This window comes from Typopeltis vanoorti, chromosome 2, assembly GCF_054136105.1.
Source record: "Typopeltis vanoorti isolate ZY-2024b chromosome 2, IOZ_Tvanoo_1.0, whole genome shotgun sequence".
Taxonomy (NCBI): domain Eukaryota; kingdom Metazoa; phylum Arthropoda; class Arachnida; order Uropygi; family Thelyphonidae; genus Typopeltis; species Typopeltis vanoorti.
In genome coordinates this window covers 134,497,459-134,521,887 of record NC_143550.1, presented here as the reverse complement: position 1 = coordinate 134,521,887, position 24,429 = coordinate 134,497,459, and the positions used below count along the sequence as shown (strand labels likewise).

At 36.9% G+C, this 24,429-nt stretch overlaps 1 protein-coding gene across 1 annotated transcript in view; it reads right to left on the bottom strand.

The window, feature by feature from the left end:
• The window catches only part of LRP1 (LDL receptor protein 1), a 1,646,373-nt gene that overhangs the window by 528,293 nt on the left and 1,093,651 nt on the right, over positions 1-24,429 (bottom strand). The window contains exon 67 of the mRNA XM_090402369.1: positions 16,002-16,121. Coding sequence (XP_090258495.1) covers positions 16,002-16,121 — 120 coding nt within the window. The remainder of the gene's footprint in view (positions 1-16,001; positions 16,122-24,429) is intronic.

The following is a 24,429-nucleotide window of genomic DNA, read 5'->3' as shown; positions in this document are numbered from 1 at the left end:
TAGTGGAAAGGAGAAGTGCTCTTATTAGTTCCTCCTTAACTCCTTAACAAATGGCCAATTGTACGGCTCAATCCCCTTTGTCCTATCCAGTGTCCTATCCTCCTGGTTTTTTCAAAATGAAAAAACCAGGAGGATAGGACACTGTTCCATAGATACCGGCCAAGTTTTCTCCCAAAGTGTCTGCAATAGCCTTGGGATAAACAACAATACATACATTATGTTCCAAGATAGACAAACAGCATGTTCTGTATCTACCTTTGGACCTTCTAGATTTTATCCCAGACAGTTTTTGAACTGGTTGTTTAATTAATTGATATTGTAAATTTAATCAAGCTCTTGTTTTTGATTCTGATGTCCAAATAATGTGCTTTGGCCTGAGCACATTTAAATGATGGCTGCTTAGCACTCTCATTTCCAGGAAGGGTTTGGATGGAGTGGAAATCAGGATGATGTTTTTGGAACTGCTGTAGTGGCTGCATGGACAATACAATCTGTGACATACAGATGTATTGGCCATGCAGCAACCTCCCTGATATCATTGGTTTTCACTGCTTCATTAATAGGTGTTTGGCTGACTACTTCAGTATTAAATTTTGCAAGATAGGAAAATGTAGCATTCATGTAGGCGGACATGTTCCTGTGAAGACATAGTGCTACTAAGAGGAAAATGATTGCTTCCTTATACGTTTTCATCAAAATCCCATGTGAGCAGTGGAAAAAAGGGCATGGGAGCAGATTGTAAAATCGATTGCTGAATGATAGGCATGTGGAAAGAGGTATTTGCTCTGTTATTAATAAGAGAGAGTTCATGGTCATTGAGCATTCACTCAATGATATGACCTCGTATATTCATGTTGACACTACCCCACAGAGTGTTATGTACATTAAAGGTCACCTATTAGGAGTATGGGCTGAGGCAGTTGCATTATGAGATTATTGAGTTCAGCATTTAATTCAGAACCCAGTAGTAAACCTGTCGAGTATACTATGATTAGAAACTCCATGGATAGGCAAAGTGATACTGCTTACAGAACAGTATTAAGCTGAACATGATGGAATCGAGTATGATGCCCATGAGAATACTTACTCCACCACTTGCAGGACCATCAACAGTTCTGTCCTTGCATATAAGCATGATATTTCTAATGCTAGGATCCTGACTATTCTCATGGGCATCATAAACTGGTTGCTTAAACAAAAAGGTTTGTGTTTCTGCAGCAGGTGCTTGATATCATTGATATTCTGGCAAAACCTGGGACAGTTCCATTGTAAAAAGTTTCCTATTGTTTAGGCTCCATAAACTTTGTCTGATATGCAGGAGGTTAAGGACTTTCCCCTTTCAGGTTTATTTTTCTCATTAGATTTTCGAAAGTATGTATGACCAGTGTCCATCTCTTCCTCTGGAAAAATATCCAATACATCATTGGATGTGACGGATAACTGGGTTACGTTCAAGTTGCCTTCAGTGGATACAGAAGTATCCATTTTTTCTGTGGAAGGGTCAGCTGGTGTGTCTTTCAGTAGCCATAAGTGGAGCCATTTTAGAAGAGTGGGACCATACATCATGCAACTGATGTGTTCAACAGAGAAACAGTCATGATCAAGAAGTTCAGATTTGGTGAAATAATCAAATGGTGGAACAGACATACGTGTTTGAGTTGCTGTTAACATTTTTTAAACTACTACCATAAGCAGCGTAAGAAGATCTTAGAGCAGGTGTGGTGGTAGCTAACTTTCTTCTTCCCAACTGATATGTCCTGTTTTGCACCCCCCCCCCAATCTTTCCACTTTTGACAAGCACTGGAGTATGATGAGTGCTTTCTCTGACAGCTACAGCTTACACATTTAGCTTTCTTGGTAGAGCAAATTTGGTTTTATCATTATCTTTAATAACATGTTCAGCATTTAATGAAAATTAGGCCAGAAATATTGGACATGTCCATATTTCTGGCCTAAAAGCATCTTAGTGGATCAGGTGTTAAACCTGGAATGAACATTTAAATTGCCTTTCAGTGTTTCATCATCATCAAATTACTGGCATTTTGTTTCTTCTAATCTTTCTCAGGACTCTGATATCTGCAGTCTCTAGTCTTTGGTCAAGTGTTTTACTTCTAACCCAGCTCTACGATCCATAAGTTAAAACTGATTTGAACACTGTCTTGTATATAGACAATTTAGTATTCTGACTAATTTCTCTCTTATTACATATGAATTTATTCAATTGACTTCCCACCATACCAGCTTTGCTGATTCTGTTGTCTATTTCCATGTTTAATTTACCATCTTCAGTAAAAATCATGCCTAAGTAGATGAAATGTTTTACTTGTTCTACAGGATCCCCGTTCGCAACACAGTTGACATTTTCAACAATTCTACCTATTTTCATTGTCTTTGTCTTTTTAATGCAGACCTTCATACCGTATCTATTAGAACAGTTATTCAATTTAGTCAGGGAATCTTGAAAACTTGTAGCGGATTTATTTAGAAGTATAACATCATCCGCATAAAGCAAAGACCTGACATTAACATCTCCAATTCTGATATCATGTTTAATACTACTTTCCTTCATAATGCGATCCATATGGATAATGAATAACAGAGGGGATAATGTACATCCTTGTCTCACACCAGTTTTAACATTAAACCATCTTCCTGTACTTCCTTCAATTCTAACAGCTGACTTACAACTCAAATAAAGACTAAGCATTGCTTGATATAATGCTCCATTGACACCATATAACTGTAGCGTATTGAATAGCTTCTCTCTTGGCACCTTGTCATATGCCTTTTCCAGATCTACAAAACTTAAATACAGTGATACCCTGAAGTTACGCGGTAGGTGGGACCAACCAAAAGCGCACGTAAGTCGAATTCGTGTAACTCGGAGTATAATTTTGCATGTAATTTATATATACACACATACAATTGGGTCCAAAGATTTACAAAAACACTTATATTTTTTAAGAAATATACAGTAATCATAACTGTAGTTTTTCGTACATAAAAAAAAGAAAGTTATTTCGATGTCGATGGTTTCACACAATCTAATACATTCGTATGACGGCATAATGTCTTTTTCTTGTTATGCAAAATTTCTTCATAGCAAGCCAGTGATTTTTTTATTCTTTGCCATTTGGCTACAATTTGTTCCTCGTTAGAATCTATGTCCTCCAAAATCTTTAAACCTTTCTTAATTAAGCTGAGACCTTCTGTTAATTTTGCAATTGTGATGTGCTTTTCTGGTAAAACTGGATCCGAGGTTTCGGTCTCTTCAGTAGCGCTTTGCTTACACATCTCTATGAGCTCGTCGATTGTAAGCTCCTTGTTTTGTGAGTCTGACATCTTCACTGTCGACTTCTAAATCTAATTGCCTGGCAAGGTTGACAACTTCTTCTATTGCCTCAGCAACTTATTCAGTTTCTGGCCACATTTCTGTTTCGCATTTAAAAAAGGATGGACAAAGTTTTTTCCAGACACCATTCAAGGTTTTTTGTAAAATTTCACCCCAAGAATCTCTGATAATCCTTACAGCATCTAAAACATTAAACTGTTTCCAAAACTCTTTAACAGACAGTTGCTCATTTTGCCTCATAGCTTCATTCAGACTTGCAAACGAACACCATGTGCAGTATGCTTTGAATGTTTTGATAACTCCTTGATCCATCGGTTGAAGTAAGCTGGTTGTATTTGGAGGTAGGAAAACAACTTTTACATGTGGATCAAAATCAATTAAAATTGCAGGCGGATGACCAGGTGCATTATCAATAATGAGCATAACTTTAAACGGAATTTTTTTAAACTGCCAATAACGTCCAACTTCAGATATGAATTGGTGACCAAACCAGTCTTCAAAATAGAAGCTAACAGCCAAGCTTTAAAATTTGACTTCCAAATCATTGGCAAGCCAGCTTTAGATTTTTTTTTTTTTTTTTCAGAGCTCCTGGATTTTCGGAGCGATAAATTAAGAGAGGTTTTAACTTGCAATCACCAGCTTCATTTCCACCAAGCATTACTTTCAACCAGTCTTTGGAAGCCTTAAAGCCAGGATATGTTTTTTCTTCATGTGCTATGAAAGTTCTCTTAGGCATCTTTTTCCAGAACAAGCCGGCCTCATCTACATTAAATATGGTTTGACTGCTATAGCTACCTTCCTCGATGATAGCTTTAAGTGTCTCAGGAAAAGCAGATGAAGCCTCTTTATCAGCGCTTGCCGCCTCTCCACTCTCCGCGATGCTGTACCAGTTACCTCATCATCATCATCAAATTCCTGCCATGTACCCTCAAGTGGTATACAGGATATGAGAGTACTACATGATAAAATTACATCATTACTAACTTCCTATCTACAATTTTCCTCCAAATAAGTCTGTTACTTGTCAAGACTCCAACATTATCAGATCTTATATTTCTATCGTCTAAGGCACCTTGTACCGTATCAATCCACCTATATCTTGGTCTTCTCTAGGTCGTTTTCTTGCCTACATGGCAGAGAACACTTGTTTTGCTAATCTTTCCTCTCCCATTCTATTTAAGTGACCAAACCATTTGAGATTAGCTCTGCTAACGCATTCCTGGATGCTGACAATGTAAAGTTCTTTCCTAATATCCTCATTTTTAATATGATATTGCCATTGATGCCATCTGTTCACGCCTCTAATCTTTCTCAGGACTCTCATATCTGCGGTCTCTAGTCTTTGGTCAAATGTTTTACTTCTGACCCAGCTCTCAGGTCCATAAGTTAAAACTGGTTTGAACACTGTCTTGTATACAGCTAATTTAGTGTTCCGACTAATTTCTTTCTTATTAAATATGAATTTATTCAATTGACTTCCCACCATACCAGCTTTGCTGATTCTGTTGTCTATTTCTATATTTAATTTACCATCTTCAGTAAAAATCGTGCCTAAGTAGCTGAAATATTTTACTTGTTCCACAGGTTCTCCATTCACAACACAGTTGACAATTTCAATGATTCTGCCTATTTTCATTGTCTTTGTCTTTTTATTACTGACCTTCATACCATATCTATTACAACAGCTATTCAATTTAGTCAGAGAATCTTGCAGACTTGTAGCGGATTTATTTAGAAGTATAACATCATCCGCATAAAGCAAAGAGCTGACATTAACATCTCCAATTTTGATATCAGGTTTAATACCACATTCCATTATAATGTGATCCATATAGATAATGAATAACAGAGGGGATAATGTACATCCTTGTCTCACACCAGATTTAACATTAAACCATCTTCCTGTACTTCCTTCAATTCCAACTGCTGACTTACAACTCAAATAAAGACTAAGTATTGCTTGATATAATGCCCCATTGACACCATATAACTGCAGTGTATTGAATAGCTTCTCTCTTGCCACATTGTCATATGCCTTTTCCAAATCGACAAAACTTAAATACAGATCTTTGTTGTATTCCCATGCTTTCTCCACTATTTGTCGTAAAGTGAAGATCTGATCCTGACAGCCTCTATTTGGCCTGAATCCAGCTTGTTCTTCACCAAGCTTTTCTTCCACAATTCTTCTCAACCGTATCGCAAGTATACTTGCATAGATCTTGCCAGGAACACTCAGTAGGGAAATACCTCTGTAATTCTCACATTCAGTTTTATTTCCCTTTTTATATATGGGTACTATGAGAGCTCTACTCCAATCATCGGGAATTCGTCCCTCTGTCCAGGCTTTCTGAACTATGCAGTGCAGCCACTGTAATACTTTTATACCACCATACTTCAGCATTTCTGGTCGAATATTATCTACTCCTGCTGCCCTTCCACATTTCAAGCCTTTGATGGCTTTTTCTACTTCAAGTATGGATATGTATTCCTGACTGCATGCCAGGTCAGTGTTTTTTATCACTGTGCTGTCATCACTGCTTGTTTCATTAACAGTTTTTCAAAGTAATTACTCCATACTTCAAGGATATCTTTTTCTCCTGTTTTCATGTCACCTTTATCATCTCTAACTCCTTTTACAGCACTCTTTCCTCCATTCCTAAGCTTCTTCAACAACCTCCAGAATATTTTGCCACCTTCTTGATATTTATTTTCTATATTCTTGCCAAAGTCCTCCCATGACTTTTGTTTAGCTAGTTTTACACACTGTTTAGCTTTCTTACATTTGTTTCTGTATTCTGTAAGAGTAAAAGCTGACTTATTTGCCAGAAACTTTTGATATGCTTTCTTCTTTTCCTTCATTGCCTCTTTAACTTCCTGTGTCCACCAGGGAGTTCTGATTTTTTTATTCTTGCACACAACCTCACCACATGCCTCTCTGGCAGAATCAATCAATGTTTTCTTCAGAGTTTGCCACTGAATCTCCAAGGTTTGATCCCTGTTCTCAAACTCTTTCATTTTCTTTTCAATAATCTTTCTGTATTTTAGTCTACAGTTCACATCTGAGAGCTTCTCAACTTCATCATCATCATCATCATCAAATTCCTGCCATGTACCCTCAAGGGGTGTACAGGATATGACAGTACTACATGAAAAAATTACAATATTACTAACTTCCTATCTACAATTTTCCTCCAAATCAGTCTGTTACTTATCAAGACTCAACATTACCAGATCTTATATTTCTATTGTCTAAGGCACTTTGTACTGTATCAATCCACCTATATCTTGGTCTTCCTCTGGGTCGTTTTCCTGCCAACCTGGCAGAGAACACTTGTTTTGCTAATCTTTCCTCTCCCATTCTATTTAAGTGACCATACCATCTGAGATTAGCTCTGCTAACGCATTCCTGGATGCTGACAATGTCAAGTTCTTTCCTAATATCCTCATTTTTAATATGATATTGCCATTGATGCCATCTGTTCACGCCTCTAATCTTTCTTAGGACTCTCATATCTGCGGTCTCTAGTCTTTGGTCAAGTGTTTTACTTCTGACCCAGCTCTCAGATCCATAAGTTAAAATTGGTTTGAACACAGTCTTGTATACAGCTAATTTAGTGTTCCGACTAATTTCTTTCTTATTAAATATGAATTTATTCAATTGACTTCCCACCATACCAGCTTTGCTGATTCTGTTGTCTATTTCTATATTTAGTTTACCATATTCAGTAAAAATTGTGCCTAAGTAGCTGAAATGTTTTACTTGTTCCACAGGTTCTCCATTCACAACACAGTTGACATTTTCAATGATTCTGCCTATTTTCATTGTCTTTGTCTTTTTATTGCTGACCTTCATACCATATCTATTACAACAGCTATTCAATTTAGTCAGAGAATCTTGCAGACTTGTAGCAGATTTATTTAGAAGTATAACATCATCCGCATAAAGCAAAGAGCTGACATTAACATCTCCAATTTTGATATCAGGTTTAATACCATATTCCTTCATAATGTGATCCATATAGATAATGAATAACAGAGGGGATAATGTACATCCTTGTCTCACACCAGATTTTACATTAAACCATCTTCCTGTACTTCCTTCAATTCTAACTGCTGACTCACAACTCAAATAAAGACTAAGTATTGCTTGATATAATGCCCCATTGACACCATATAACTGCAGCGTATTGAATAGCTTCTCTCTTGGCACCTTGTCATATGCCTTTTCCAAATCGACAAAACTTAAATACAGATCTTTGTTATATTCCCATGCTTTCTCGACTATTTGTCGTAAAGTGAAGATCTGATCCTGACAGCCTCTATTTGGCCTGAATCCAGCTTGTTCTTCACCAAGCTTTTCCTCCAAAATTCTTCTCAACCGTTTCTCAAGTATACTTGCATAGATCTTGCCAGGAACACTCAGTAGGGAAATACCTCTGTAATTCTCACATTCGGTTTTATTTCCCTTTTTATATATGGGTACTATGAGAGCTCTACTCCAATCATCGGGAATTCGTCCCTCTGTCCAGGCTTTCTGAACTATGCAGTGCAGCCACTGTAAGACTCTTATACCACCATACTTCAGCATTTCTGGTCGAATATCATCTACTCCTGCTGCCTTTCCACATTTCAAGCCTTTGATGGCTTTTTCTACTTCAAGTATGGATATGTATTCCTGACTACATGCCTGGTCAGTGTTTTTTATCACTGTGCTGTCATCACTGCTTGTTTCATTTAGCAGTTTTTCAAAGTAATTACTCCATACGTCAAGAATATCCTTTTCTCCTGTTTTCATTTCACCTTTATCATCTCTAATTCCTTTTACAGCACTCTTTCCTGCATTCCTAAGCTTCTTCAACAACCTCCAGAATATTTTGCCACCTTCTTGATATTTATTTTCTATATTCTTGCCAAAGTCCTCCCATGACTTTTGTTTAGCTAGTTTTACACACTGTTTAGCTTTCTTACATTTGTCTCTGTATTCTGTAAGAGTAAAAGCTGACTTATTTGCCAGGAACTTTTGATATGCTTTCTTCTTTTCCTTCACTGCCTCTTTAACTTCCTGTGTCCACCAGGGAGTTCTGATTTTTTTATCTTTGCACACAACTTCACCACATGCCTCTCTGGCAGAATCAATCAATGTTTCCATCAGAGTTTGCCACTGAATCTCCAAGGTTTGATTCCTGTTCTCAAACTCTTTCATTTTCTTTTCAATAATCTTTCTGTATTTTAGTCTACAGTTCACATCTGAGAGCTGCTCAACTTTTATTCGCTTTAAAACTTTCTTACATGTTATTCTTTTCAATATGAAATTCAATTTTATCCTGCTCACGACTAAATAGTGATCACTTCCAATTTCAAATCCTCTGTACACTCTGGTGTCCTGCACCAGGGAGAAAACATCACTATCAACAATAACATAGTCAATGAGACTTTTCTTATTCCTAGCCTCTTCTCTCCATGTGAATTTGTGCACATTTTTATGTTGGAACATGGTGTTAGTAATAACCAGTCCATGTCCTGAGCAGAAATCCAACTGATATTTGCCATTATTATTAGCTTTGCTCTTTTCTCCAAATTTTCCCAAAATATTTTTGTATGTCTCACAATCATTTCCAACTCTACTATTTAGATCCCCAACAAGGACCAACTTTTCCTTTTTCATTGTGTCAGTTGCTTTTTCTAAAGCCTCAAAAAATTCCTCCACTTCTACCTTAGTAGAACCTTCTGTGGGACCATAGGCACAAATAAGTCTCATTGTCCAGTTCCCCCATTCTCATATTTGCCCACATTACTCTACTTGAGACTGACTGCCATTCAAGAAGATTAGCCTCGTATTTTGTGTTGAATACTATGGCTACTCCTTCTTTTCCTTGATTGTCATTGCCTGAATATAACATTTTGTATTTATTGCTCAGAAAGATCTCACCAGTTTTGGTCTTTTTTGTTTCAGTCACCCCTATTATGTCGATCTGGTACTTATCTAATTCCTCAGCTAGCTCCATTTCTTTGCCATTCAGGCTTCTTACGTTGATAGTACCGATCTTTAACTCTGGTGATGTTGAGTTGGGGTTTGTTTTCAGATTTGTTCCAGTAGCTGACTTTTCGCTGTTCGCCCTGGTTCCCTGGCAAAAACAACGGGGGCCTTGTTTAACCGGGCGACGCCCCAGCCGGCATGAAATTTTGTCATGTTGTACCATCATTTTTATTTTGGTTTAACCAATAAGAATACAATTTGGTCGGCTAAATCCCAAATTGCCAGCCCATCCTCGTTCGTTCAGTATCAAAGCAGATACCCAACAGGGTGCACCACGAGAAGGTGAGGATTGGACATTAGGTCAGAAGCCCTGGTCGGTTCTCCGCATTCCTTTAAAGGCTATGTGGAGGTCTCCTCTCAGTTATACAGCTTTGACCCTTAAGCACCCCAAGCTTCTCAACTTTTATTCACTTTAAAACTTTCTTACATGTTATTCTTTTCAATATGAAATTCAATTTTATCCTGCTCAAGACTAAATAGTGATCACTTCCAATTTCAAATCCTCTGTACACTCTGGTGTCCTGCACCAGGAAGAAAACATCACTATCAATAATAACATAGTCAATGAGACTTTTCTTATTCCTTGCCTCTTCTCTCCATGTGAATTTGTGCACATTTTTATGTTGGAACATGGTGTTAGTAATAACCAGTCCATGTCCTGAGCAGAAATCCAACAGATATTTACCATTATTATTAGCTTTGCGCTTTTCTCCAAATTTTCCCAAAATATTTTTGTATATCTCACAATCATTTCCTACTCTGCTATTTAGATCCCCAACAAGGACCAACTTTTCCTTTTTGATTGTGTCAGTTGCTTTTTCTAAAGCCTCCAAAAATTCCTCCACTTCTACCTTAGTAGAACCTTCTGTGGGACCATAGGCACAAACAAGTCTCATTGTCCAGTTCCCCATTCTCATTTTTGCCCACATTACTCTACTTGGGACTGACTGCCATTCAAGAAGATTAGCCTCGTATTTTGTGTTGAATACTATGGCTACTCCTTCTTTTCCTTGATTGTCATTGCCTGACGATCAAGGAAAAGAAGGAGTAGCCATTTACAGGGAAAAGAAGGAGTACCAGTTACAGTGATTTTTAAATTGGTTGAACCAACCATTACTGGCCACGAAATTTTATTTTTTGGCTGCTTCTCCAGCTTCTACTTTTAGCCTCTCAAAAATCAGCTTGGCTACATATCGTCGTTTGATCAACTGGGCAATTTTTTACTCTCACTTGATTATCACACCATAATTTAAGCATCATTTCCATCTCACCAATAATCCCATGACGTTCACGAATTATGCTTGAATTCAATGATTAGGCATTTTTCAGAATCGAGAATTCTTTCTTTATCTTTCATGATTTTTCTTACTGTGGATTCCTGTAGATTGAACTTCTTTGATAGCTCAAAAATTTTCATTCCACCTTCAAAATCCTTAATAATGTTGAGTTTTGTTTCCAAAGTGAATGTTTTTCTTTACATACTAGCTGTAGAAGAATCGGACTTTCTTCTTTTGGACGACATTATTATTTTTTATGTGATTTTATAGACTATAAAAATCATGTATGAATGGAGATTGTGCGAAACACGTCAGAGCTTGTTCACAACATGTGCAACACTGGCGAATTCGGCCAGCATGGAAAGATACGACTAGTGGCAAGGCGTGATGGGAATACGTACATATAAGAAACCACATAACTCCGGATTCATGTAAGTCGGGGTATTACTGTACAGATCTTTGTTATATTCCCATGTTTTCTCAACTATTTGTCGTAAAGTGAAGATCTGATCCTGACAGCCTCTATTTGGTCTGAATCCAGCTTATACTTCACCAAATTTTTCTTCCACAATTCTTCTCAACCATTTCTCGAGAATAGTTGCATAGATCTTGCCAGGAACACTCAGTAGGGAGATACCTCGGTAATTCTCAAATTCCATTTTATTACCCTTTTTATATATGGGTACTATTAGAGCTCTACTCCAATCATCGGGAATTTGTCCCTCTGTCCAGGCTTTCTGAACTATGCAGTGCAGCCACTGTAAGACTTTTATACCACTATACTTCAGCATTTCTGGTCGAATATCATCTACTCCTGCTGCCTTTCCACATTTCAAGCCTTTGATGGCTTTTTCAACTTCAAGTATGGATATGTATTCCTGACTGTATGCCTGATGAGTGTTTTTTACCACTGTGTTATCACTGATTGTTTCGTTTAGCAATTTTTCAAAGTAATTACTCCATATTTCAAGGATATCTTTTTCTCCTCTTTTTTAATGTCACCTTTATCATCTCTAACTCCTTTTACAGCACTCTTTCCTCCATTTCTGAGCTTCTTCAACAACTACCAGAATATCTTGCCACCTTCTTGATATTTATTTTCTATATTCATACCAAAGTCTTCCCATGACTTTTGTTTAGCTAATTTTACACAGTGTTTAGCTTTCTCACATTTGTCTCTGTATTCTATAAGAGCACAAGCTGACTTATTTGCCAGGAACTTTTGATATGTTTTCTTCTTTTCCTTCACTTCCTCTTAAACTTCCTGTGTCTACCATGGAGTTCTGATTTTTTTATCATTGCAGACAAACTCACCATCCCTCTCTGGCTGAATCAATCAGGGTTTTCTTCAAGGCTTACCACTGAATCTCCAAGGTTTGGTTCCTGTTCGCAAACTCTTTCATTTTTCTTTCAATAATCTTTTTGTATTTTAGTCTACAGTTCGCATCTGAGAGCTGCTCAACTTTTATTCGCTTTAAAACTTTCTTACATGTTATTCTTTTCAATATGAAATTCAATTTTATCCTGCTCAAGACTAAATAGTGATTACCTCCAATTTCAAATCCTCTGTACACTCTGGTGTCCTCCACAGGGAGAAAATCAACATCATTATCAACAATAACATAGTCAATGAGACTTTTCTTATTCCTTGCCTCTTCTGTCCATGTGAATTTGTGCACATTTTTATGTTGGAACATGGTGTTAGTAATAACCAGTCCATGCCCTGGGCAGAAATCCAAAAGGTATTTGCCATTATTATTTGCTTTGCTCTTTTCTCCAAATTTTCCCAAAATATTTTTGTATGTCTGACAATCAATTCCTACTTAATAGTGTCTTCATGTAAAAATTTTATATATAAGATTGTAAATGGTCTTTAAATAATGACAAGAAAATAAGGTATTCTAAAGGCGACTGTAACAAGAAGGTCAAAGTTTATCCTAAACAATCGTAATCCGATTAATAACATGATCGTGGGCAAACTGCGATATGAACTGATGGCACGCGTAAACTAACCTCGTGAAGGCGCAATGAGAAGAGAAGATGCGATGTGCAAAATTTGGATGGCATCTACAAAATCAATGACGTAATAGAGAGAACAGATGCAGAGCCTATAAACATTTTAGCGACGTTAGTTCAAGGCTTCTTTTTGGTAGTTTTTTTTAACTTGTTCAGGTTTTGGATGTTGACTGTCCCCTGCGGTTTTCCGTGGGTAGTTGTTTTGATGTGACAGGAATGAGTAAGTGACGTTCGACGGCGACAATGTGGCTAAGTAGCAGGCTTGTCCAAGCATAGCATTTCATGTGATGAGACGAACAGCGAATGCCAAGGTTTTGAGTAGCTCCAAATGCACATTTCCATCTCATGGGTTCCTGAGCATAAGGTTAGAAAGAAGCACGTGTCAGAAGAATTATCGACTGGCCAAGACAAGGAACAAAGAAACGAAGGACAAGGAAGTGATCGGAAGAAAGTCTGAAGGAACAGAATGAGAAATATCATCTAATTGATTTCGTCAGGCTAGTAAAGTAGAGTTTATGTCTTATTTTATAATATTTTGAAGCCAAGGTGAGCAATTGTACGTAAACTTTGTAAATCCGACTTTAAAGCACAATTCAGGACTTTAGCACTTATTTCTTTAACAAAGATCCTTACTATTAGAAGTGTAAAGTTTCAAGCATTATTGTTGATTTTAGGTCGATGAATTGTATTGAAGATAATTAAGGATGAAGTGAGACTAAATCTACTTATTTTTATTAAATAATTGTGATATGGGCAGGGTGAAATTTTGATATATATCATCTGATGAGAAATACACATTGTGAACCTTATCTTGTGTTAGTTTAGCTTATTTAATTTTGAGGACATTTCAACTAGTTTGTTTAACATGTATCGTATTTAGTACAAATAAATTTATTTGTCTTTTAGCCCAAAATACATGCTGATCATTTAAGTCAATGCACCACCTGCTTTAATTATTGAACCTGTATATGTAAGAAGCGTGGGAGTTTAAGATAGGAAATGGTTACGCCTGCAGTTAAGAGCAAATTAGTAAGGGCTTGAGTAATTCTGATAGTTTTGGAAATCGTGATAATCTATGAGTCATATCTCTGACTAGAAATTCTTTCTTGTATAAGAACTAAGATGGCGCAGCTAAACAAACAAATTCTCTTAGTTCCAAAAAGGATTTGATACTAGATTTTCAATCAGGAAGAAATTGGCTCTAGCTTGAGGTATTCTCTTTGTTTGAGAGTTTTACACACGAATTTAATTCTAGGATAGGCTATGAAAAATCATAGAAGGAACGCAGCGGATAAGAACTTGATTGGAGTTTTGAAGTAAGATTAAAAATTTTGTTATTTAGAAAGAATTTAAAGAAGTAGTAAGTTTTACAATAAAAATATAGAAAAACAACTATGTTATACAGGGATGTACAGTATAACAAGACAATTGAGATACCCAGCTTTAACAGATGTTGGAGGCATAGGAGTATCAAATGTAAGGATAATGTTTCTAGTTGAAACAAGTTGACTATCCCTATGGATCATGATGTGCCTCATGCCTGTCTTTCAGCTCTGAATATATCTCCTCATCAGGGACATTTAGGAGATTCCACTCTTGAGATTACTCCTCTACAGGAATTGAGTGTTTTATGGGATATTAGTATTCTACCCATTGATGTTGTTCTGAGTAGTTTTTCAGAATGTTGTTGTCGTGATATTTCTATGAGGATATTGCCAGAACATAGACTCTTAACTCTTTTGGGAGAACCTGCCAGCCCTTCTGAATGAAGAAGGGTGACATTTTCTCTATTGGCTTTCGTCATGAATGATTAGAAAAACTGGTATATTTATACTGGAATCATATGTCTTAATTATTAAAAGAACACGTAAGATCACAGTAATAACTTTTAATTAATAAAGGTACAAATATTTCATAATAAAACTAATAGTACATCTTCAGTGTCACACAAACAGTTATAGGAATGGAATACAAGTAACGAACATTCGGTGGATCACTTATTAAAATACAATTGTTGCCGCATGCTAGGAAATGATAGAAAATAATAATTAATTAATATGTAAGATAATTGTTTTTTTTATTGATTACATAAAATTAAAAGTTATTAATTAAAAGTTATTACTGTGGTCTTACATGTTCTTTTAATAATTATACTATGCCACAGGTACCTCTAAAAATAAGAATCATACGTCTTGTTTCTTAATTCTGTTATCGATAGGTGTAGCAATACATGATTGGGGCTGTGTTAGGACCCTGAAATGACTGAGGATAAAAGGATTCATGCTCAAGTGTTTTTCTGTTGTCAGAGCTCTCCACCTACCATTGAGCCACATGTAGATGCCCACTATTCAGCAAGCAATGACTATGCTCAGAAGTGGAATGCCAGGGTTACCCTGAATGCTATATATGCTGGGGAACAGTCCCCTAAAGTCTCACACAAAGTTTGGTGAATCTCAGTTGCAGACTTTTCATGCAGCACAAAAACTTGATGACAGTCTGCACCTCTGTGCAGAACAAATGCAGAAAGAACACATTATTACAATTTGATGAAACATGAGGGTTAAAGGGTTTTAAGATATGTTCTTTTTTATGGTTATATCAGAACTTTTCATTCCCCCCTCGTATGACCACAACTGCAAGCCTTTTCCCTGTCCTCACACCAGGAAAAAGAGATTTACTGACATCTTTGACCATTGAAGGCAAGCCACTAGCCGATTGATCCTGGCTAGGCCATCCAGGACCACCCATCTTGCTGAAGTAGAGGACAAACTAGTGCAAGACTACCAAGATGCACTTTTCTGGATGTCCACAGGTCGCACTGTATGGTAAATGGTGTAAAGGCATTGGAACTCAGTGATAGTAGTCTGGAAGATAGGATAGTAAAAAAGACTCAGGAGAAGAAGAGCAAAGAAAAGAGGAAGAATGAAAAGGGCCAGTGCCATCACTGGGAGGTTTCCTCCACCACAAACAGGTGCCTCACATGGAAAAGTGAAAAGTAAAGCATGATATGATTAATTGTGTGTATGACAAAGGGACCTCCTGCAATGAATTGACTCCATGGGAGGGAGTCATGGGATAATAATGATAATAATAATAATAATAAAACAATCTTTCTACTGAAAATTCAAGCATATAGGAATGCATTTCAATACTTCTATGAGGCCAGATGTTATGTTCTATAAAAGAAATGAATCTCAAAATAATAATATTGGACAAATAGTAATAGAATAATACAAATAGTAATTAGTATGAATCATAATGAATAATTACTTAAGGTGTAATATTTATATAGGGAGGGAAAAAAATTCACTATATTTACAGCAAGATTTAGGTTCATCAGTTCCATCATGACAATCATCGTCACCATCACAGACCCAAACTTGTGGAATGCATCTTGAATTTTGACACCGAAACTGGTTGCTTAAACAAGTTTTTGGAGCTATCAGTAAAAAGAATAAAACAGTGTACCAATTTAACAACAAATATAGCTCTGATGTTCAAAGAATATTAATCAAAAATTAGGGGTTATTAAATATTCAACCTTATTTCAAAGTCAAATATACATATGCTTTGAAAGTTTCGGAAATTTGACAAAAGCTTATGAGAAAATCATCAGCATCAGTTTTGCCTTAACTTGCACTACTTAAATGACATGTGCCCTACCCAGGTGTCTGTACATTCACCTTTCATTAGTCCCTTTGATAAAGGCTTCACTGACCTGACAGTTTTAAACTGGTTGATTCTATTCAGGGACCAGGCAGAAACCATAAATAGGGCCAAAACTCCTTATTCAATACCAAAGCAAGCCTATGTCAGAGAGCTGTATTTTTCCTAAACGAACTCTTGGTTAGTGCATGACAGTAATCAGAGAAAAAAAATGAGGACTGTATTCATAAGTTCTCTAGTCAAATTTCCAAATCTTTCAAAGTTTCAATCTATATTCAGCTTTGAAATAAGACTGGATCTTTAATATCTTACATGTCTATTTATTTTACATCACAAAAATGAAGCTGCATAGCTCTTTCTTTGATAACTATTAAATATATTAAAAATTCATCACAATCACAAGATTACTGCAAACATTATCAGTTACTTCTGATCACATAACAAACTTTAGACTAATAGAACAATATTACATAATGTTTATTGTACAAAACTAACAAAATAAAATGCATTTGTTAATCAGTTAATATTTTTTAAGTCCAGATAATATAACCTTAATTTATATGCTACTACAAAATGTATCATAGCTTTATGACATTTCATGTGTGGGAAGCAAGCACATAAGAACAATTACATTTACAGTAGCAAACAAATTAATCTGAACAAGACAAAATTCCACAAATTATAATCGTAAAAGTGATTGAGATATGTAACCTTACACCCTCAATGCTATGTCCATCTTAAAATTTTATTACAGGTTGGTCGGTTTCGACCCTTGGTGGAAAAAGAACAGGTGTTTCATCTATTGCAGCAATAAAACATGTGTTCTTGTTTTTGGTTCATCTTTTTCTGATTTGTTAAAAAAATGTTCATTAAGGATGTGAAGAGCAACCAGTTCGTTTGTGCTCTGTGTCTAGTGAGTTACTGAGTGAAATGTGAATTGTAAATTTATAGTGAAACAAATTTAAAAAGAAAAATACATTTTTAAAAGGTAAGTGTATGTAATTCTATAATCTACTTGTGAAAAAAAAAATTAAATAATTAAATAAAAATTTATTGATGTAATTATTTGTTTCCAAACTCCCCCCCACCCCACCCAAGAAAATTTTCTGTTGACACCCATGGCCTTCGGATACATAAGTTGATCCGATTCCTGGAACATCGAGTCAAGACTGTGTCAAGTCAATTTCATCAAATAATATATTAGAATATGATATTGGTTCTTATGTTGGAGTTTCTGCTATAACACCATCTTTATAATTTGAATTCCTTTCTAATCCTTGTGTTCCCAACAAGGACTATGATTTGAAAAAAGATTCTTCTGGAAAAAGACAGTTTAGATTTGCTTGGTTAGAGGAATACTCACCATGGTTATGTTATTCAAAACTACAAAAAGACACATTTTGCAAATATTGCGTTTTGTTTGTACCAAAAGTACATCGGAGCTGTCAAGGCCCATTTATAAAAACTCCATTTATAAAATATGATTTTAACCAAGCCACTAGAAATCACATGTCATCTCAATGGCACAAAGAAGCTGCTCAATATTGATGCATAGAATTTTATAACATTCCACAAACATCCAGAAAAAAAGCTATAATTTGTCAAATTGATAAATCAATACAAAAAAAAAAAACAATAGAGTCCAATAGAATTAAATTAGGTTTTATCATATCAGCCACTGTATTTCGTGCCACATATGATTTGCCATTACAGGAGAAAAGGAACGATTCTGGAAATTTACGTTTTTTTTCAAATTCGGATCAAAGCGGGAGACTTAATTTTAAAAGATCATTTGATGAAAGCTCCTGCAAATGGCCAGTACACTTCTGTAAGAACTGCAATTCAACCACTGTATTTGCTGCAAATAAATCTATTGGATTTTCAGTGTTAGCTGATAAAGCCGCAGATATTGCTGGGATAGAGCAGCTTTCACTTGGCATTAGGTTTGTTGATGAAAATAAAAATATATTATTATTATTCCTGATACCTCCAAGGAGTCCGAAGACTCATCACGGGAGGACATCTTCAACTGTCTCTACACCTTACCTCTACTACGAATCAACGCCATCTACCGCCCACCTCCAACACCACCACAACTATTAATTTTTGTCTGTGTTCTGAAGGGCCGATTTGTATGTATGCGGGATGAAAAACCCGAGTTTCCGGGAGAAAAACCCTGCTACCTCCGTATGAGATCGGCTAACTCACCATCGATTGAAATCGACCAGATAAAGATTCCTCCCGTCGCGACGAGAATCGAACTTAGGCCTATTCCAATCGAAGGGCCTAAGTATTTTTATATATAAGGGAAGTATTTTTAAGATTTACAAAACTGTATGATATGGAGTTATTTTATTTGTTTCAATTATGTATTTATCTATTAATCAATTAATTTTAATTATTAATTAATTAATTATTTTATTTTATTTTATTAAATAAAAATTTATTGGTGTAATTATTTGTCAGCCTAGTGGCTATGCGCTTTGTAACCATATGCCTGGGAAAGCAGTGTCCTGGGTTTGATTCCTGTTGCCAACATGAGGAGCTTAGGGGTCTTTCAAAGTCACAGCCAAGTTAGCAAGTCTTGGGGTGGACAGCAGGGATTTTCCTCCTGCAAGCAGGCAAACCGACCCCATGAACACATGCAGCTACAGCTATAGAATACACTGGGAGGCATAAGGCTAGTCACCTTATCCTCGGGGGCAGGTATGACTTTGAAGGGCTTAAGATAGCTCTGTAACAGGCCAGTAGGCCTAACATGTAGAAGGGAGAAGAATTATTTGTCTCCAAGCTTTGCCCCCTCCCCCCTGGAAAATTTTCTGCAGATACCCACGTCTCTGAATCCTTTTGCAGTCATTTTTTTCCTCCATTTCTTAGCTTTTTTTTTACTTTTTCCAAAAGCCTACAGAATATTTTGCTACCTTCCTGACATTTATTTTCAATGTTCTTACCATGACTTGCATTTACCTAGTTTTATATAGTACTTCATGTTCTTACATTTTTATCTGTACTTTAATAAAGAACACGAGCTGATTTATTTGCAGAAACTTTCAATGCATTTTTGCCTTTTCAATCCTTTTAGACATGCATCATTTTCTAGATGAATCAATCAGTTTTCTTCAAGGTTTGCCACTTAATCTCTAAAGTTTGGTTATTGTTTTCAAACTTTCATTTTTTTTCTTGAATAGTGATTGGGTATTTTAGTGTACAGTTCACTTCTCAAAGCTGCTGAATTCTAATTCATTTTAAAACTTTCTTACACAAATTATCTTTTTAATATGATAATGACAATGAAATAGAGAGCCAAAATCTTCACTTCGGCGATGCAAAAATTATTCAAATTAAGTGGATATTGAATTCAACATTATTTCTAAGATGAATAGAGAAACTACAAGAGTTTTGTGCCAAATATAGAAACTATAAAAGTTTCGGCAGATCCAAGCGTAAGCAAACCTTTCGTGACAGGGGCAACTCGTAGTAAAGTTGGAGAAAGCTCTGATCACTATCACTAGTATTTCCAATGTAAAACATATATCCTAGCAGACATGTATGATGTTATACATTATGAGGGGTGGGTCACTACCCAGACCGGTTTCGACCTTTGTTGAATGTTCAAGTATTATTATTATTCAGGCCTCCATGGAGTCAAAAGACTCATCGTGGGATGTCCTTCCTAAGAAACACAAAGTCTATCAAGACTCATCGAGGGGAGGTTCCCCCCCACCTAAGAAACACAAAGTCTATCATACCACTCCTTGAACTCATTGACCGTTCTCGCTTTCACCACTCCATCAGGCAATGCATTCCATAGTTCAACCACCCTTCATGCAAAGAAACCACTCCTCACCCTCTTTTTCACAGTTTCCTTTCGTAACTTCCAGGGATGGCCTCTTGTCATCACTCCTTCCTGCTGTTCAACCAAGAGAAAGAACTCCCAGTGTCAACCCTGTAACCACCTCTCAACAGTTTAAAAGTCTCAATCATATCACCTCTCTCTCCTTCTTCTATCCACCAAACTCTGCAGTCCACATTCCCTCAGCCGATCCTCATAACTATCATTGTACAGTCCTGAAACTATCTTTGTTATCCACCTTTGTACCCTTTCCACAGTTAATTTATCCCCTTCAAATCCTGGGGACCAAATCTGAGAACAATAGTCCAAGTGTGGTCTGATCAGGGTCTTATACAATGGAATGATAACTGTTTTATCTCTGCAGGTCAGTGTCCTTCTCATTATTGCAGCAATCTTCTGTGTTACCTTCACCGCCTTTGCAATATGACCCCTAAATTTCAGGTGTCTATCAATCATCAACCCCAGATCTCTTGTCTCCCCCACTTCCTTCAGTATACCTCTTCCCATAGAGTATGCGGTTTCCCATCAATGTTTCCCAAACCTCAAGACCTTACATTATGAAGTACAGGTCAAACTCCAAAAACTCAGCATTGTTCCCCTCAGTAACAGGCTCACCCTGCCACTGAGAAGAACTTTCAGAACCAGTTGACTCTACACCATGGCAGGCTAACCCCACCACCGAGCAGAACCGCTCATTTACTCATATCATATCTGAGGGGTAACAGCAACAGCCGAGCCTCAGTTAACATCATGGGCTACAGCATTGCCATTCATTACCCCCCCACCCACCCAGGACCTGGGTGACAGCAACAGCCGAGCCTCAGTTAAAACTTCATTAGCTACAGCATTGCCATTCATCACCCAAGCTTCCAACCAGTTGCGACCTTTATTAAGGTCTCGTCAGTGGGAGCCAGACCCAGATGGTTTCATTAGTGAGTAGACAGAGTAGGCAGACCTAAAATGTAAATACCCAGGTTGTAGTGATGCCGAGGCTATACTTTACTATACAAATTGCCAAGAGGTGTCCCATCACAAAAGACACCAAGAATTACTGAAATAGAATGCCAAAAGGCTTCATTTCGGCGATCACTATGCATCACTACAACCTGGGTATATATATTTTGGGTCTGCCTACTCACTAATGAGACCTCAACAAAGGTCGAAACCAGTCTGGGTAGTGACCCCCCCCCCCCATAATGTATAACGTCATACATGTCCGCTAGGATGTGTTTTACATCATGGGAAATACTAGGGATAGTGATCAGAGCTTACTCCAACTTTACTATGAGTTGCGGATCCAAGCATAAGCAAACTTTGCTTATGCTTGGATGAAATGTTTGCTTATGCTTGGATCCAACGAAACTTTTATAGTTTCTATATTCGGCACGAAACTCTTGTAGTTTATCTATTCATCTTGGAAATAATGTTGGATTCAATATCCACTTAATTTCAATAATTTTGCATCACCAAAGTGAAGCCTTTTGGTTCTCTATTTCAATAATTCTTGGTGCCTTTTGTGATGTGACACCTCTTGGCAATTCGTATAGTAAAGTATAACCTCTGCATCACTATAACCTTTACAATTTGGGTCTGCCTACTCACTGATGAGACTTCAACAAAGGTCGAAACCAATTAGAAGCTTAAGTGATGATTGGCAATGCTGTAGCCCATGAAGTTTTAACTGAGGCTTGGCTATTGCTGTCACCCAGGTCCTGGGTGTGTGTGTGTGTGTGTGTGTGTGTGTCAGGGGATGGGGTAATGAATGGCAATGCTGTAGCCCATGAAGTTAACTGAGGCACGGCTGTTGCTGTTACCCCACAGATGACATATGAGCATATGACATATGCTTGGTAGTGGGGTTGAGCCTGCCACGGGGTAGAGCCAACGCTGAGAGTTCTAAGTGGTAGGGTGAGACTGTAACTGAGGGAAACAACGTTGAGTTTTTGGAGTTTGACCTGTACTTGAACATTCAACAAAGGTTGAAACCGGTTGGAAGCTTGGTTGATGAATTGCAATGCTGTAGCCCATGAAGTTAACTGAGGCACAGCTGTTGCTGTTACCCCTCAGATGAGATATGAGCGGCTCTGCTCGGTGGTGTGATGAGCCCACCATGGTGTAGAGCCAACCAGTTCTGAGCGTTCTTCTCAGTGGCAGGGTGAGCCTGTTACTGAGGTGAACAATGCTGAGTTTTTGGAGTTTGACCTACACTTGAACATTTAACAAAGGTCGAAACCAGTCTGGGTAGTGAGTCCCCCCCCCCTCCCATAATGCATAACATCACATGTCTGCTAGGAGATGTGTTTCACATTATGGGAAATACTAGGAATAGTGATCAGAGTTTACTCCACCTTTACTACGAGTTGCCCTTATCATGAAAGGTTTGCTTATGCTTGGATCCACCGAAACTTTCATAGTTTCTATATTCGGCACGAAACTCTTGTAGTTTCTCTATTCGGCTTGGAAATAATGTTGGATTCAATATCCACTTAATTTGAATAATGATAATTTTATCCTGCTCAAAACTAAATGATGATCAATATCCAGTTTCAAATCCTCTGTATACTCTTGTGTTCTGAACTCTTTCTCATTCTCTTCAAATCACACGGTCAATGAGACTTTCTTATTTCATACATCTTCTCTGCATGTGAATTTGTGTACATTTTTATGTTGAAACATTGTGCTAGTAATAGCCAGTACATGTCCTGTACAGAAATCCAGCAGGTATTAACCACTATTGTTAGCTTTGCTCTTTTCCCTAAATTTTTCCAAACCATTTCTCTATGCCTGGTAATCATTTTCTAGAAGTATCAACTTATTGTTTTTCACTGTATCAGCCACCTACTCTACTCTCAAAATGATCCTCCACTTCAATCGAATTATTTTGATTTTGTGACCACATTTTTATTAAAAAAAACTGTTTTTTAAAACTAAACAAGTACTAAAAAAACAAACCCGACAAGTTTCGTTAGTCGTCAGACTAACATCTTCAGGGGAAAAGATAACTAACAGTTTAAAGCACAAACTATAAGAAATCACAAAAAAAACAAGTTCGTTTGTTGGTATTATGAACATCAAAAAAGTTCGTTAAAAAAACCGAATAACAGATCTATACAACAGTTAATACGTGTTAGCTGGAAACAATGCTATTTGATGTCGCGTTCTGTGGTTCACTTTCACTCTGTCCGAGGTCTGAATTGGGTAAATTTTTGATAAACACTGATCAAAGTTGATTTAAAATCAAACTTTGATTTTTGTTGCACTGTGTAGGAATTTTGATCATATTTGCTGCCTCTTTGAATTTTCTTGTGAAACAGTTTTTATCAATGTAGGACATGTTTGTTCTGTCCCAGAGTACATCATGATCAGTAGATATACACATCGATCTTTCAGACATATTAGCGAGTTTAGATGTGGTCAGCCTTTTCACAAAGATTCCAAGAAATGAAACAGTAAACATCCTAGAAAATCTCTTCCCACCAGATATTGTACAGCTCTATGAACATTGCATAAAAAACACGTTCTTCCTTTACCAAGATAAACTCTGGGAACAAAAAAAAGGACTAGCAATGGGTTCACCCCACTCACCAGTTCTAGCAAACCTCTACATGGAAAATTTTGAAAATAATGCTCTACAAAACTGGCACATAAAACCAAAAATTTGTCTCCACTATGTGGATGACATCTTCATCGTTTGGCCAGGAACAGCACTAGAACTGACTGCATTTAAAGACTATCTGAATAACTTACATCCTAACATAAAATTTACTCTGGAACTAGAAGAAAATAAAAAATTTTCCTTCCTAGACATCCTTATAGAAATAAATGAAATAAAAAACAGATTATCGTTTTCCATTTATAAAAAGCTGACAAACACAGGAAGATTCCTTTATGCTACCTCACACCACCACCACCCCAAACAAAAAATAGGCCTCATAAAAACCTTAAGGGATAAAGCATACAACATTCCCCAGTACAGAAGAAAAGCGAAAAGAAAAAATACAATACTTAACACAGATCCTACAACTGAATGGTTTCAAAACTAAATTAATTAAGAAAATTCTCAATACAGCAACTACAAGAAACTTAAATAAACGAGACTTCAAGAATGCAGTCACCCTTCTTTATATCAAGAATGTCACAGATAAATTAGCCAAACTTCTCTACAAGTACAACATAAAAGTGTTGTACTTGTACCTACCACTTGAAAAGATATCAAAATCTCTTCATC